This window comes from Xiphophorus couchianus, chromosome 16 (assembly GCF_001444195.1).
Source record: "Xiphophorus couchianus chromosome 16, X_couchianus-1.0, whole genome shotgun sequence".
Taxonomy (NCBI): domain Eukaryota; kingdom Metazoa; phylum Chordata; class Actinopteri; order Cyprinodontiformes; family Poeciliidae; genus Xiphophorus; species Xiphophorus couchianus.
In genome coordinates this window covers 16,493,561-16,508,887 of record NC_040243.1, presented here as the reverse complement: position 1 = coordinate 16,508,887, position 15,327 = coordinate 16,493,561, and the positions used below count along the sequence as shown (strand labels likewise).

Below are 15,327 nucleotides of genomic sequence, written 5' to 3'. Positions count from 1 at the left end.
ATAGAGTATGACTAATAGATGTCCTGTCAGCACACTTCAGAAAGCAATTGTTTGCACTACATTTGATTTAGGAATCACCAAAGTAAAAAGGGGCGAATACAAATACATAGCAGACTTTTATTTTTTTTTACTTGTATGTGTACATTTTGAAAATCATGCATCATTTTCATTCATTTGTGCTATTCCTCCCCCCACAAGATCCCAAATAAATTGCATTGAAGTTTGTGGTTGCACATGTAAATATGTGGAAAAATGTTAAACAATTTGAAGATCTGCATTGCAAAGCACGAATGGGTTGCTATAAAACTGGAACGATACAAAGTACAAATGTGTGTTAAACATTGACCCAATCTTTGATAGTGAACAAGATAAGAAAACACGAGACTCTAGTTTGATGATCAATGCAGCTGTACGTCTGAAATGCCTAAGCAAAAGGAGCACTTCAAGTCAGCTCTAGCCCAGCTGATTTATGGGTAGGTATTATGTAATAGAGGCCCACAAGGAACATTATTCAAAAGTCTAACAGTATGTACAATATAGGCAGAAAATACTATACTGTGCATACTGCCTCTGGAGGTACTCAAGGACAACACATCATTTTGGCGTGATCAGAGTCTTGCAAGAGTGAACATTTGTGAATAGCTTTGGACTGGACTTTTGTTGAGTTCCATCTACAGTCTGGGATCTGTGAGTAATATCAAACTGACTTCATAATTTTCCATTTCAAAGTTTAAAAATTATTTGCCGCTACCTGCCCAGTATATGTGTCCCAGCTTTGAACGTATTTTCGTGTCTTGAATCATACAAAGAGAGGATAGTAATTTTATGACAGGTTACAGGATGATAATAAAGAAAGACAATAATTGTAAATCTTCCAGGGAGAAGGGGTGGACAGGTAGGGAGGCTATAAAATCAGAGTTGCTTTACTAGAGAGTATATGACTGCAATTTAAAAGGCAATTTTTTTAAGCAAATAACTTCTACGTCTGGTGGGAGCTGAAGAGATGTTAAGATTTGCAGCAAAATGTCATCTATGTCATCTTCTATAGGTCATTAGTGGAAAGGTCAGCCAGCTGTTGCAACATAAGAATCAGCAAATCAAAGGCATCCCAGGACGTCTTCCAGACCTCTCAGCTTCTCAGGATTATGTCCAAATCTCCTGAGGGGGCTTTTAGTTACTTTGGCCCCATTCGCTGTAACACCTGTTGACCTGAGGTCAGTTATAGTTGTGTTTACATTCACAAACTAACTCAAGGGTTTTTTTTGTTTACACGCCAATAATAAATCTGCGTGTTTGTGTCTATTTGTTATTGTGAACTTGGATTAGATGTCCTGTACAGTTAGAGCATGTGTTTTTGTCAGTGCTGTGAGGGTTCTTAAAGGGGTTACAACTTATAACTCAAACTTCTGCATTTTGCTACTAATTAATTATTTATGTGTGTGGATGTATCAATGTGTCCTTGGTCAAGTTCTTCATACACACATTTGCTTATACTTTTCAAGCACAAAAATATCAACTTAATTTTGGTCAACAGCTGACAACTTCATGCAACAATTACTTTTTTTAAGAAAGAAAATGGTTGCAAAATTTTGAATTTGCTGTGGACTTTGTTAAGTTATATGGGGCTAAAATTATTTGCACAAGATCAAGCAGAACATACACCCCAACAAATGTCCCTTGGCAAAATAGACCCTGTATGTTGACAAGCTTCTGGGGTAATTCCGGACAAATTTCTGGCCAGTCATCCAGATAGAATTGTTTTAAATTGGTTGCTTTCTTGTCTGTCTTTAAGCATATGTTGAACCTTTAGAGAGACATTTTCTAAAATCCAATTCTGATATGATTTTGGGTGAATGTTCCTGTTGGAGAAACCAGTTTTAGCCACCTCGTGTTTGAACCTAGGTGTACTTATCATGAAAACATGGGATTTGAGTTTTAAACATTTTTAACTTCTAATAATTGCTCCTCTTTGTTTTTTCCTATTTATAAATTTGTCCTTACTGTACAGTATCTTATATATTTTGCCTTTGTGTGAATACGCATGGTTCTGCTTACCCTAACTTGCTATTATGATTCCTGAATTCCCTCACAGTGGTACAATAAAGGATATTCTTTTCTTCTATTGAATAGGAAATTTATTTAGGCTGTTTAGAAAATCAGTTTAGCTCATGTTTTTGAACTGTAGGAGGAAGCTGGAATACCTGGAGAGAACCCACACCTGTACAGGGAAACTCCAACAACGGGAAACATGCAGAGGATCTGAGGTTGGGATTTGAACTCAGGGCATTCAAGAACTCAGTTATGCCTCAGTTATGCCACAACTGAGGCATAACTGTGCCTCAGTTGTGTACAACAGTGAAAAAACACAAAGGAAGCAAGCTTCCAACACAAAAATCTGCTGTCATTTAGAGGAGTATCATATTTTACAAGATAATCTGTGACCTAAATCACGTTTTGAGACTTCTTGAAAGATAATAGTTGCAGAAGGTAGGGAAGTGTTTGTCAGTAAAAACAATCCTTTCCCACCAAATTACTGGTCAAAGAACGTTAAAGCTTATACGACTCTGCCTTGATGGTCGGTTTTATCTGTTTTACTGAGCTGTTGTTAGAGGCTCTGCCTCTCTGTTATCTTCTGTTTTGCTTTAATGATGCTGCAAAGACATAATTTTGTCTTCATTATCTTTTCTCCGAACATGAACATCAGAGAATGGAAGCCTGGTTTTACCCTCTTCCAGCCCATTAGGCAACTCTCTTCCCGACTTAATAAATTTCAGTGGGATCTGAAAAAAAAGCTTTTAACAATATACTCACCACTTTTATGTTCATAAATGTGACAGAAATGTTGCTTCTGGAAAATTTCTGATTCAGTAATGAGTCACTGTTTATCAGGTTTAAAATTAGTTTAAAGGTCTTTTGAAGACATTAAAAAAAAAAAAAAATCTAATCCATTGTTTTTAAACTCTGGGATCTTGGTGGCTTTTTATTAATAATCATTTCTTATGGCAATAGTTGTGATTGTTATTATTGCTTTTCTATTATCATCGTGTCAGATTAGATATTTGGTTTAAAAGTGATTTTGATTTGGATTTACATGAAATTTCAAGCTACAAACCCACAGTTACTTACATACAGTGGAAAACCAGAATCTCCTCAAACGCATTTCAAGCTTGAAGCGGTGTTTCACAACGTGATCAATAAAAACAGTAGCTATACTTTGCTGCCACCCTCTGGAACATCGTGGAAGCAGGCTCAAAGAATGAAGTATTTCTGCACCGTTTGGCAAAAATAATAACATATATTTAGATATAAGGAAATAATTAATCTGGTTAATTTAACAATTAAACAACACATTACGATACAGTGATTCAGCACAGGTTGTCTTCTTGCATGCTGTTAACCTGGAGACTTATTATTAGATGCAAATCCCACATTTTAATACAAACAGAACTGATTTATTGTCCTACTAGAAAGACTTCTTTCGTCACAACTTATAAGAAGACATCCCTGTCCACTTACACTTTGTGATTTTACAACCTAATGACACTGAAAGTATCTAAAATATATGTTGATACTTTCAGTGTCATTCTGTTGTGGAAATTCAATGTAATTATCCAATTTAAAAAGCTTTAAAAGTTGTATTTTATAAGTAAAATGTTAACTGACTCGTCATTTTTAGCTAAAGTTAGTTAGAGGCCTTGTGGAAGGTCAAAAGACTCTTATAGTTTAATGACTCTGAATAAAACTATATTAAAATGTGTTGTTAAAACTAACACTTTTTTAGCCTAAATTGTTTTTCCCCTCACTCAATACTTGAATTCATTATTTTTGTTTGAGAATTCTCTCATGAAGGATTGCATTAATCCAATGAAATATTCACAGATTTTAATGTGATTTACATCTCTTTATGTAAAAAACATATATTTACATAAAGATAAACAAACATCATGTGGATGGTATTTGTTTATCTTATTTGCTCTGTCGTACAGAAATAATGTGAAATCGTAAATATTAAATGTAAAAAAGTTAAATGCTTGTAGTTTTAGTTCTTCACACAGCACTGGTTTTGTATCAAAATGATATCCAGTCGTTTGCATACACACTGCAACGCGTTGCCAGCAATTTTGACCCAGTGACCACCCCGTAGTTCTCAAATGTGGATCGCTGTCAGGTTACCATGCAACCTGATAGACCATAGGCTGGATCATTTGTCTTTTCGCGAGTAATACATGCAATTAGACACGCTAACTTAATTGTATTTATTTCCCTTCTATATTTAGTCACGTTTGTGTCCCACACCGAGCTTTTTTTTTCTCTCGAATAAATTAGCTCACTTACTGCAGACGCTAGTGTGCGGCAGTTAGCTAGCCGTCGTAAAAAAAGCTAAACGTTCCTGTTTTGTCGGGTTAAAATAAAGTGGCGTTACTGACTGTTACTTTCTGTGACATACAAACACTGAGCTTCCAGAATGAATGTCGCTAAAAGTGGCTACCGTGTGTTTTCTGCAAACTCCTCCGTGGCTTGCACAGAGTTGGCTAAGAAGATAACAGAGTGAGTACTCCGAAGCACTAGTTAATGTTTAGCTATACTCACTTGTATTCAAGTACTGAGGTGTGTTCGGGTGTAACTACTAACTGACACAAATAAAGGGATATTAAAAGAGGCAGAGCAGGTTCAAGTGATTTGTCATTCACAGTGTGTTGTAATCGTGAATAAATTAATAATGCTAGAAATTCAGCATAATCCTGAGATTACACAATTGTTTGAAAAGTGCATGCAAAGGTATGCTTTTGTTTTGCAGGAGGTTGGGTGTTGAGCTGGGAAAATCTGTCGTCTTTCAGGAATCTAATAGAGGTAAGAAAAAAAAAATCGAAAATCCCCCACTCAGGTAAGTGATGTCTGATTTATTTATATCTGTGCACATTTTATTTTATTCCCTGCCCTCTTTAAGTTGGCTCTAAATTGAAATTGAGTCAAATTCACAAATTGAATCAAGTAGCTCATTTGCAAAACTTAAACAGGTATGAGATGTTATTTTTCAGTTTTAGCAGCTATAAGGTGGTCATCGCTTAGTTTGACCACCTCTAGTTTTTTCCCCTCAAATACTAAGAAAGCATATGCAAAGGTTTGAATGTTTTTTTTTGTTGTTGTAATGCTGCGTTAATGGCCTGAAAGTTGAGGAGGCTTTTATTACCATCGCATCATTTTACACAGAAAAATAACACAGTTCTCTAAGGATTATAAACAATGTATTTTCTTTTTCATGCTTCCCAAACAACGAGTTATCTTTTGACTTATAAAGATCAGCAAATATTTACCTTGCTTGAATTTTATATATATATATATACATATATATTTATATATATATATATATATATTTCCCATTTTGAAGAGTGGTTAAGATAAATGTCTTTCTTTTGAGTAATCATCTAATCTAATCTTCTAGACAATTTGATTTTTCAGCCCATTTTTTTAAGATAAAAATATTTAGCATGTCATTATCATGCAACACTGAACTTTCAATTTATTTGAAGACTTTTTATATATCCTGAGCAGAACACCAAATAAATTAGTATTTTACTCGTTCACATGCTTTGATTATGTATATTAAAACTAAATAAAATGCAGGCTTTTGAAGTTGATTTAAAGCTTAAGAAATTATAGTTAGAAATGTCAGTATTTCAATTCATATGATAAATTGAACCTTTATTTACAATAAGCAAATGTTCCAACATAAAATACTAATTGTTTATATAGCATTTGTTTATTGTTAGCTTGTAGCTAAAATTGCTGTTTGTGTAAAATGACATTTTCCTCCCTTCATATAGAGACAAGAGTGGATGTGAAAGAGTCTGTACGTGGGCAGACCATCTTCATTATCCAAACCATACCAAGGTGAGTACAGAAAATTGTTCACTTTTATCACAGCTGGATTTTTTTCTAACCCAAATCTTTAACTATCTCTTCTTTATTTTTCTATAACCAGAGATGTCAACACAGCCATCATGGAGCTCCTTGTTATGGCTTATGCTCTTAAGACGTCCTGTGCGAAGAACATCATTGGAGTTATTCCTTACTTCCCCTATAGCAAGCAGTGCAAAATGAGGAAGAGAGGCTCCATAGTTTGTAAACTGTTAGCTTCAATGTTGGCTAAAGCAGGTAAAGAGATCAAAGCAAAACTGAACAGCATAATTTAAAAAAGACTCTCTAATTAACATTTTATTTTTGTGTCAATAAGGATTGACACATATCATCACCATGGATTTGCATCAGAAAGAGATCCAAGGCTTTTTCAGCTTTCCGGTGGATAATCTGCGAGCCTCCCCGTTTTTGATTCAGTACATACAAGAAGAGGTGGTTGTTGTGTTTGTGTCTTCATCTTATGACATTAAATTGAAACAATAATTGAAGCAAACAGAGTTTGGAAGAATTGGTAACACCTTCTTTCCTTTATTTGGACAGATTCCTGATTACAGAAATGCTATAATTGTGGCAAAGTCCCCTGCTGCAGCTAAAAGGTATCAGATGTTAGGCAACATTACATTGATCTTACATTGAAAACACAGTAGAGGCCTAGTTTATCCTTTTATCTATTTTTTACCTATTTGAAGTATTCACAGGTTGTCTCCTGTCTTTGCAGGGCTCAATCCTTTGCAGAACGTCTCCGACTGGGTCTGGCTGTGATCCACGGCGAGGCCCAATGTGCCGAGTCGGACATGGCTGATGGAAGACACTCCCCGCCATGTGTGCGCAACACCACAGGGCACACAGGACTGGAGCTACCTAGTGAGATCCTGGTCTTTCTTTGTTTAGATCCTTACTTTATCCAAAATTTCACAAATAATATGTGTCCCATGTTGTTGTTTTGTTGTTACATGACTTTTTATTCATTAGTTTTCCAAAGTTTTAACATTTAAACACATGCTGTGACTTGTTAGATAAGAAGAATGTATTTTCTTGACCACAAACTATTACAGACATTACGAACCAAAATTGAATGTAGCATCATTAATGCAGCCTTGTTTACCTTTCTGTGACACGTTGAAATGTCTGCATTGAAAGGGTCTTTAACAGTCTAATACAACTTCTAGATGTGCTAACCTCTTTTGAGCTGATGATTGTGCCGTTTCTCACTCATACCATTACTCATACTCAAAGTAATTGAGTTTATGTCATTGCATGACCTCACAGATACACTACTTCTACTCACAAAGCATCCGTAGCAATCTACCGATAGTAAGGCCCCCACCTCACACTGGAATAAGATTATATTATGAAATGAAGAATCTGCCAAGTCTCAGAGTAATCTTCTGTGGCATATTCAAAATACAGTGTGCAGTATTACATGTGAAAATCAGTGTTTTGCGAAAGTGGACACACCTCCAAACTGTGTATACAACTTGGCTGATGAAGGTCTGAAGGAGGGTATGAGGTCCCTAGGTTTATAGTTTGAATGCAAATGTGTTTGTTACATTTCAGTGAGAAGGCTGGGCATTATATTTAGTGATGAGAATGAGGAGTAAAAGTGCGTGCACAGGTTTATGGAGGTTTAAAATACAGTTATAAAATGGTTGCAATGTGTGTCATTAAAAAAATAACCAAACCTTAGATCCAATCAGTTCACAATGACAAACACTTATTTTTGGCTTTTACTCCTGAACGATACACACGCCAGGCAAAAAAATGACATGGTCATTGGTGAGCTAAAAGCTGTACATGTCAAAATGGAAGAAAAACTCCTGGGGTTCTTTTAAGGCAAGACTGAAACTGCTGGTGGAGAAGCAGAAATCTTCTATAGGTATGATTTTAGTATAGATTGGGAGAATCTGTCCAGATGTGAAGGCTGTGGTGAAGTCCTGGATTTCCCATAATCCAGCTGGGTCATAGCAATCTTTAAGGTCCCAGAGAAGTCTAATGTGGAGTGGGTCAAAACAACAAAATATTTAAAGAAACATTTCCTTTGCTTGTTTCCTGCCACATATTTGATCATTATGCATTAGCGTCATCAAAAGAAAACCAAAATCAAATAAGTGTGTCATTGGCAAATGACTCCGATTGAATAGTCTCAGTACTTCTTTGTGTTCCCATGCTTAACTTTGAGATTATAAAATCCACTTCTACATTCTTTTAACAAACAAAAACTTTGTTCTAGACGTTTCAGTCAGTCTGCTTTATTAATATTATTTTTTAAATTGCTTTCAACCCAGATTTTTATTTTATTTTTTTTAAGTCTTGGCATACAGTGTGTATCATGTGTTATACTTGTGCATTTGTGTTAATGTGGTGTTTATTTGTCGACAATAGCAGGCAAACAACAAGCTCCGTTCCCTGGCATAGAGCTTCCAAGTACGACTTAAAGTTAATTTATATTTCCATGAAATGATTCCTCTTCAAATTCCACTTCAATTTGTGCATGCGTAGAAAAAAATGGGTTTGTCTTTGCATCTTGAGAAACATACAGTCTGGATTCACGAGGGGGAGATTGTTGGAATATTGACTCTCCAACTAATAGAGCTGACATTGTTGATTTTTACTTTTTTTTTGGTTTTTTGTCCTATTGGCCGTTTGATCTCCACTTTTCTCCCAGCAGCATTTTGTGTGGCGTGTTTGTCTTGAACTGAACAGACGTCATGTTTACTGCACCTTCGTATGATTCCAGACAGCTGCTTCTACAAGATGGCTTAAACTTTCTTTGTTTTGTGGTGCTCTAATTTTAGTTTCCTTAAATCAAACCGGAACTGCGTCAACTTTAAAAAAAATTTTTTGTTGTTTTTGTTGTTTTCTTCCGTTGGACTCATCTTGCCAATCAACACATGCTGCCATTTTTAAACCACTTTTAACCTGATTAACCTTGTGTCATGATTGCATGTAAGGAAACAATGACGCATGCTTTAAGGATCTGTTATTAGAAAGTCAGTAGGAATGTAATGATTGACAGATTCCAGCATTTAATCTAGAACTGTCAACAAATGATGCATATTGGCAGATTTTATTAATCCTTTCTTAAAACAGTAAAAGTCTAACCAGACTTTTTTCAGGTTGTTACACGATGCAGCACAGTTGGATTTTGGTAAACTGTATTTTAATCACAATGTGGATTCTGCTGTTCTTGGTGTACATAGTGATTCCAGGTTTTCTCACACTTAGGGGCTGATTGAAATTCACTGTTCTGCAAGGCATGCTTTTCCTTTCTTTGCTTTCTAAAACTGTTCCTTCACAATCAGCTTGGCTTGCTGATTGTTTACCAGTTGATTGTTTCCTAAAAACCCCTCTGATTGCCTGCATTTACATGCACACCGGTATTTTGAAATGGTTTTATGCATTTTGTTAGTTTTTGTAAAGATTTGTGGTAAATCTCATAGTAAATGAATAGTTGTTTTAAGACTCTTTCTCAAACATCAACCATGAATAATTTTAATGCCTAATTTTGCAGCTAGAATTAGATGTGTATGAGTTATATATGGACAGCTCTGTTCAGGATGTTTACATGGACTCATCACTAATATGAACATAATAATGCTTTCCACATCATACAATTTAAGTAATTTTTAAACATAATGATTGATTGCACAAGTTTGAAGGTATTTAGAAGTTTCTGTAATGAACATAGGGTCAACATTTTACAAAGACACATACACCCACTGAATGTATTTATGTATTACGAGAGACGTATTACGAGATAAATGTCTCTTTTTAGCAAGTTGCATTATAAGTATATATATATATATTTTTTGAAGCATAATTCTGACTGGATATTTGAGCTTTTTTTAAAGTAAATTGCATACTTCATTTTAATTACTTACGTTCCCAACACTGACTTTTTTTTTTCAAACATAATCCTCTAATCTTTAGTGCACTGAGAGGAGCTTAAGGAAGAAAGAAAATGACCTTCTCAAAACTCCAAATTGAATTTTAACTTTGCTTAAAGGTGCCATATTTTTCAGGAAAATCATCCCATGTTAATGATCTCTATTATTTCTGATGAGAAAAATTATTTAAATATGCAGCCAGAAACGTGCTGATGGTTGAGGAGCAAAATGCAGTAAAGCATGAGTGTATGTAAACTTCTGACTGGACCTGTAGATAGCATTGTGGGTGTACTATGTATTCAGCAGATGAACTTCGATGAAGCCAGGATGTTCATACGTTGTCATAAGCTAAACAATTGCATGAGTGTATGTTTAGATTCTGTATTAAAAATGGTGAGCCAACTCATTGTGGCCCATAAAGCCAAACTAAGTGGAGCATAAAGATTGATTGTTTAAAATGTATTAAAACAATAGTGTGACTAATGGGGGATGTGCATGGAAATGTAGGCTGTTCACTGGCAGCGCTCAGATTTGACTGACCAGTTCAGAACATTGGCAAGTGTATATGAAGAATCTGTCATCAGTGCTTGCCACTGTTGGTGTGTGTTAAACTGTCTGTTTGAGGACTGCTACTATAGACTGGGCCTGAAAGTGTGTGCGTGCAATAGGGTGTGCGTGTGTGATTGAGTGTCTATAGAGGCATTTTTTTTTTTTTTTGGATTGGATTGGGTATCCTGGGCTGAAACTCCTTTTGTCATTTGACCCTTGCATGGCATGCTTTGCACTAGGCTAGCCTTCCAGCTTGATCTCCTAAAAGGTAGGAGGGGTAGAATGGAGGGGAGGGGGTACATGAACCAATGACTTTGATTAATTAATTGTCATTTTAGTTTAGCTTTACATTTTTAGAAATCAAATTTAGTAAAAACAAAAAAAAAAACTAAAAATTGGAGAGCTAGATTGCTCAAAAACCCTTTTCTCAACCCATTTTACCCAATCTACTTAGATTGAATTTTTGATCCCCACCCCCCCCTAAGTAATATGAGGTAACCCGATTTTCTTTCCATTTTAGTAATGATGGCCAAAGAGAAACCTCCGATTACGGTAGTTGGAGATGTTGGTGGAAGAATCGCCATAATAGTGGTAAGATTCTTCAGATGCAATATTAAGATCTTTTGTACTTAGAATTTCTGAATATATGAATAGATGTTAATAGGGATGCACAGATATTAACATTTTGGGTGATAACCAATATGTAACAATATCATATATAATGTATATATTTCACTGTACTTTTGACATTGTATATAGGCAACCACACCCATTATCCTGTGCTGCTCCCACCTGTCCCGCATCCTCCCAGGATGGAAATAAACACCAACTGTTAACACCAGCCCAGTTTTGCTTATCAGACCAATCCCAATATGTAAAAAAATGACAAAAATCAACTAATATCGATGTTAATGTCAATACAACGTACATCTTTAGATGCTAAAATATGTGAATTCCCAATTACTGCAACCTCAAGGTGTTTTTTTTTTGTGCTTATTTTTGAGGTGTTTTTATGTCACCCATTTGAGCCAATACACAATATGCTATGGTGCAGAGAAAATACTGATTGTAAAGATTTGAAAGGTCACCGTTTTCACAACCAGTTTGTAAATGTCATGCATGTGTAGATGAATCTGTGTTTTTAACTGTTTCCAAGAAAGACTACTGGCTGTGGCGGCTTCCTTTCCATGTGTGTTAGATCACAATATTAGATCATTTGTGTTGTGATCCGGACAGTGGTGTGTGCCTTTCTGAAGCCTCTTTTCTGCCACCCTTGTTGATTTTGCTGCTACAGTGACTCCTCTTTCCTCTCCCTCCTTTTTCTTGGTGTCATTGGTTGCATTCTGTTGATTCTAACTGGGTGAGAAGGTTAAAATATTTTAACTACATTTGGAATTGTCTGCTGTTTTTCTGCTCAGGATGACATTATAGATGATGTAGGAGACTTTGTTGCTGCTGCAGAGATCCTGAAGGAGAGAGGGGCGTATAGGATCTACATCATGGCCACCCATGGTTTGCTTTCTGCAGATGCTCCTCGTCTCATAGAGGAATCACCTATCAATGTGGTGAGAATGTAGAACCTTACGCTTTTCAGATGTGTGCGCCTTGATTATTTTTTCTTCTATTAAAATGTGTTGTACATGAGCTTAACTAAAGAAGATAGATGAGAACAAACTTCAGCTTTGGATCTTTAGGAGAACAGTGTAGAACAGTTACTTCCTTCTAATGGGAACGCGATCTGAACTGTGTCACTCTGCGCACTTCTGTTACAACAAAGAGTTATTGTTTTCAGCAACGTCACTTTTATAAGCTGTCAGTTTCTGTTCCTAAAAGCTGCCAGGTGTTCAGAAAACAGTAGTTCCAGTGACATTGGAACATTTCTTGTTAACCAGACATTTCCCTGGTAGTCTGTATTTACAATGACTCTCGCAAGTCAACTATTCACAGAAGTTTTTTAAATTTTTTTTTACATTTTGTCATTTCACAACTGCAAACATCAGGTTAATTGATTGGCATTTAATGTGATAAACTAACACATTATTTTCAAAATATTTCACTAATAAGGCTACAGCACAATCACGTTTGTGAGACAGCAATTGAAATATTTCCATCAATTTATTTCAAATTGAGAATGTAGCCTGCTGTAAAAGCCGAGTGAACATGATCTGTTCTTGTGTATTCAGGTGGTTGTGACAAACACAGTGCCCCACGAGGTGCAAAAGCTACAGTGTCCAAAAATCAAGACGGTGGACGTCAGCATGATATTAGCCGAGGCCATCCGCCGCATCCACAACGGGGAATCTATGGCCTACTTATTTCGCAATATTACAGTGGATGACTAAGGCGTGTCAGTGACAGACCCCTCTGCACCTTTACTAACAAAACGCTGTTCCTTGTGTTGTTTTTGAATGACATGCATACATGTATCCTGATTCAATTAAAGAACTTCTCAAAAATCGACCAAATAATTTGTCTTCTTTCTAAAATGTGTTTGTTTTTTTGTTCTGTTTCTAAAAAAGAAAAGCCTTCAAATCCAAGGCAAGCACGCCTCTAAAAGAGCATATTTTGATGTTTCGAAATGAAAGGCGAGGATTGTATGAAGTGGCGTCGTTGCTAGCAGCTGTTCAGAAACATTGTGTACGGTAAGATTTCAATGGAGAAGTGATTACAAGATGTGGCCGTCCTAGAAGTAGTGAAACTGAAGACAGGATGGGAATCTGTGTTTGACAGATGAGCGAGGTGCGACACCCGTTTCAGCCCCATCAGCCTCCTCTGTAATGTAAATGAAGTCCGTGCCAAAATCTAAGAAGCCATACAGTGAGACATAAACGCATTCGAGTGACAGATAATGCGGCTCGTTTCTGTGTGGTGCTTCACCATACTATGTTGCATCATGCCTTCCATAGATCAGTGTTTGCACAAAGGTAAATCTGTTTATGGGTAAACAAAGAGGGTAGCGTTTACTTCGATTACAAAAAGCAAAATACACATAATTTTATGTAAATCCCCCCAAAATATCTATATATTTATAATCTTAACTTTGGTGAATATTTTTTTCAGTTTTTCTTGCTCCTAACTGAAACACCAGTTATGTTTATGTCACACACTACAAAAGTTCATATTTTCATATTGAACTTAATTTGCAGAGAATAGATGGACATCTGCCTGCTGCTTTTAAATTTAACAGAGCATGTTGTGTTTAGCAAGAAAACCAAACAGACACGCCATTCTTTTTTTTTTTTTTTTAGTGACTGCTTTTTCAGATTTCTCCACATTATGTTACCTCATTATCTCACAGCACAGAAACCCCCCAGGTCAGTTCCTTTTGGCTGTACATACAGAATTGAATATTTAAAAATGGTCCCCTATTTCACTTGGCATTAGTTAAACCTAGTACTATACAAGTAAAAAAATTTTTCTGTGAAAACGTGCCCTGTGATCCATTCTTTTTTGGATTATTTATGGACTGAATTCTATGTTTTAGGATGGAGCCACATTCATTTCAGAAATACAGTGAATTTAGGCACAAACAAAAAAGAAGTGAATTTTAGATGCTGGAGAGCTGTTTCACTTTGCTTACTTTTTGCTCAGGGAATATACTTTAGACGCCAATGCACATTTATTTGTTCCTGAGTTTTTCAGGCTGTGTACATTACCTGCTGCACGTGTTTGAATAAAATAATAGCATTTGGTGAAAATGTCTTCCACGCAGCAGCAATGTGACTTGGCAATGTGCTTTGATTAAAAAAAAAAAAAGGCTTGATTGTTATTTTTTTCCCTTAAAACAATAATAGAAAGGCATTTGAAAATGTTAAGCTGGTTTTTGTGTTAGCATGAATCTACAGTATGAAGTGACACTCCCATTTAAGCTCTAACTGCAGAGGTCTTGAATGCATTTGGTAACGTCTCGCCTGCATTTATGGTCCCAGGTTTCCTCTCCTTAGCCTTCTGTCTGACTTTGTAAATGTAGATGAAAATAAAATAGCTGCCTCTTTTTCTGGCTCCTTTCATGTACTTATTTTCAGTTTAAATGCACTAATAATGCATTTTTCTATATTTATGGAAACTATTTTCCCAATTTCAATACTACTAAGAAATGAACTACAGTGAGAAACATTTGCAGTGGATTTTCTCTCAACACATTGTCAGATGTGTTAGACATCCACGATTGCTGAATACGTGGTTAAATTGTCCCTTACTAAACTGCATTTCAACACAAAATATCTGGTTTCACTTTGACTTATTTGAACACTTTTATTTATGGAGCTGTTAAAATTCGATTCAGATTGGTTGATTTCCTGGTATGGACCTGTTTTTATTTATTTTTTAATTTTATTTTTTTAACATAGTTCGCAAATCTTTATAATGTTAAGGTTGGGGACCTTCCAGAAATGTAAAATTGGGCTGATTTATTAACATATTTCGGAACCGGTTTTGATGATTATCCTACTGTCGACTAGTTTGACCCAAAGAAGTCATTATCTGCCGACACGAGATTATCTAGGAGATTAAAGATTAACTTAGAAACCCAACACCACTCAGCTCTACTATTAAGCAAAAAATAACCTCTTCCACCAGTCTACATGGAGGTGGTGGCATCATGCTGAGGGTTTTTTCACTGCTGACGATACTCGTCATTGCATGTAACCGCATATCGGTAGATAACTGATTGAAACTTTGACACATGTGGGTGTTTAGGCAACACAATGATCCTAAACAATTTAATAAAGCAGGCCAAGACTTAAAACTTATCAAAAATGTAATCAACCAAATTATTGCTTCCGATTATACTGTTAATGATGTAATTTTATTCAGTTATACATTTAGAATAGGTAGCTAAGAATCAATCTATTTATTAATTTGACTTGATTAAAACGACAAAAGCAATTCTTTACTGAATGCTAAATCAAATCTCTGTCCCTCCAATGATGCAATTGATAAAGAAAGGACAATATAGAAATAAGAAGACATT

At 35.8% G+C, this 15,327-nt stretch overlaps 1 protein-coding gene across 3 annotated transcripts; it reads left to right on the top strand.

Annotated features, from left to right (window-relative positions):
- Positions 1–2,245: 2,245 nt before the first annotated feature.
- prpsap2 (phosphoribosyl pyrophosphate synthetase-associated protein 2) lies at positions 2,246–14,350 on the top strand. 3 transcript variants are annotated; one of them, XM_028042308.1, is made up of 11 exons: positions 2,246–2,264; positions 4,799–4,851; positions 5,826–5,892; positions 5,984–6,156; positions 6,236–6,351; positions 6,460–6,515; positions 6,638–6,783; positions 8,302–8,343; positions 10,876–10,946; positions 11,774–11,920; positions 12,539–14,350. In XM_028042308.1, exons 4-11 carry the CDS (start codon positions 6,003–6,005, stop codon positions 12,695–12,697), a joined length of 891 nt encoding a protein of 296 aa, XP_027898109.1. In that variant the 5' UTR covers positions 2,246–2,264; positions 4,799–4,851; positions 5,826–5,892; positions 5,984–6,002; the 3' UTR covers positions 12,698–14,350. The 3 variants fall into 3 exon arrangements, with proteins under 3 accessions (XP_027898109.1, XP_027898106.1, XP_027898107.1); XM_028042305.1 differs by lacking the exon at positions 2,246–2,264 and adding an exon at positions 4,125–4,548; XM_028042306.1 differs by lacking the exons at positions 2,246–2,264; positions 8,302–8,343 and adding an exon at positions 4,126–4,548.
- Positions 14,351–15,327: the final 977 nt, after the last annotated feature.